General features: G+C 48.4%; 1 protein-coding gene across 2 annotated transcripts in view; it reads right to left on the bottom strand.

The window, feature by feature from the left end:
* Positions 1-357: 357 nt before the first annotated feature.
* The window catches only part of Arntl2 (aryl hydrocarbon receptor nuclear translocator like 2), a 43,420-nt gene continuing 41,822 nt past the window's right edge, over positions 358-1,955 (bottom strand). For both annotated transcript variants that reach the window (XM_005364607.3, XM_026787936.1), the window contains one exon: positions 358-753. In XM_005364607.3, coding sequence (XP_005364664.2) covers positions 617-753 — 137 coding nt within the window. In that variant the 3' untranslated portion in view covers positions 358-616. The remainder of the gene's footprint in view (positions 754-1,955) is intronic.

The following is a 1,955-nucleotide window of genomic DNA, read 5'->3' as shown; positions in this document are numbered from 1 at the left end:
CCCTTGAAGTCCATCGTAACATGCACAAGTTGGCTTCAACATCCTAGCAATCCTTGCCAAGTTCCACACAGGCTGTGCACAGTGTTCATCATCAGCACGACCTCATAAGCTGCTCGGCCTCTTTAAATGCTCAAGAGCTCGCCATATCCTAGAATCACCAAGCTCTTTCATCAGTTAGGGAAAGGCTCAAGGTGTGGGAATATGTCACAGCACACAAGCCGGTGTTCTCAGTCTCTTAGGCGATAGACAAGGAAAATGTCAATATGTTAATACTCAAAAACTAAACTATACAAAAGAAAAAGAAGCAAAGTAAAGCCCAAACAATATGGTTGGCAGCATTTTTTTTTTTTTTTTTGGTCAGAACATTAGCAAAAATATGGCAGCCTGACCCCAGGCTAGTTCACTGAGTAAAGAGAATTGGATGAACTTGACTGTTTCTCTGTGGAGGAGAACATCTTGTTCTCCCACAACCGTGTGAGAGTAAGGTGCAGATGTATAAAAATCGATAGACTATTAATAAAAGATAAAGACACAGTGCTGGAGAACAGCGTGATTTGTAGATGGAACACTCCGCAGGGAGCCTTCCTTGAGTTCACTGTCTCCTGTGGACCAAACGCTAGAGGATCCACTGGACATCGCCAAAGTCCCCAGGGTCACCCAGCCCCGCCTCTGCTTCCAGGTAATTCATGAACGCAGCCATGGCCGTGTCATCGTTGTCACCCAGGGCATCCACATGCAGCTGGGCACCATCACCTGGAAGGTAAAACACAGGCTACGTAAGCCCGGGGAGCCGTGAAGGAAGCGTGTGTGACAATAACTATAGGCAGAGTCTGGAGAAACGGCTGAAGGGCACTGGCTGCTCTCGCAGAGGCTCCACACGGCGGCTCACAAACATCTGTAACTCCAGTTCCTGGGGATCCAGCAATGGCTTCTGGCCTCCGTGGACACTAGACAGGCCTGTCTGCACAGACATTCATCTCTCTCATACATGCATATCTCTCATACATGATTAAATGAATTAAAAATAAAATAGTCATAGTCAAGAACAGGAACATCAATAGCAAGAGCTGAGGTTCTCTTGGTGAAGGGCTTGCCTAGCACACGTGCAGCCCTGGTTTGACACCCGGCACTGTATAAATCAGGCGTGGGGGTGCACACCTGTAATCCCAGCATGAGGCAGGAGGACAAGAAGATCAAGGTGATCCTTAGCTACATACGTATTTGAGCCCAATCTGAGATACAAGGGGTCCCGGGTGATGCTTACCTTTAAAATTGTCAACTAATTACAATCTAGAACCTAGGAATAGAGTCTGTCTGTCTGGACCCGTGGGAAGGCCGTGGGGACCTGTGGGAAGGCCTGTGAAGACTTTAAAAGGACCCACCCTGACTGAGGGGGTTACCATTTCATGGACTGGATCGAAATTGTGTACGCGTGGAAAAGCAAGCTGAACAAGTGAGCACACAACAATTTCTCTTGGCTCCTGACTGTAGATTTGGCTGAAGACTTCAAGCTCTTGTCTTGTCTTGTCCCACAGTGACAGACATGACCTGGGACTGTGAACTAAAATAGACCCCTTTCTCCTAAGTTGCTTCCTGTCAGGGTGTCTTATCACTGTGGCAGGAATGACATTAGATAAAGCCAGCAGGGGCCACCCGGTACAATTTGGGAAGGAGAAATACATGTCTTAAATTGAAGAGCTGGATATATTTTATATTATTTTATTTCACATGTGTGGGTATTTTGTCCACATGTATGTGTGTGCGCCATGTGCGGTCAGTGCCAGATGAGCTGCTGTGCAGGTGCTGGGAACTGAACTTGGGTCCTGGGCAAGAGCAGCCAGTGCCCCTGACCACCAAATCGTCTCTCCGGTGCCCTGACCACCGAGCCGTCTCTCCAGTGCCCCTGACCACCGAGCCATCTCTCCAGTGCCCCTGACCACCAAACTGTCTCTCCG

Source organism: Microtus ochrogaster (assembly GCF_000317375.1).
Source record: "Microtus ochrogaster isolate Prairie Vole_2 chromosome 14 unlocalized genomic scaffold, MicOch1.0 chr14_random_2, whole genome shotgun sequence".
NCBI lineage: Eukaryota > Metazoa > Chordata > Mammalia > Rodentia > Cricetidae > Microtus > Microtus ochrogaster.
The sequence above is the reverse complement of the archived record's forward strand: the minus strand, read 5'-3'. Positions and strand labels throughout refer to the sequence as shown.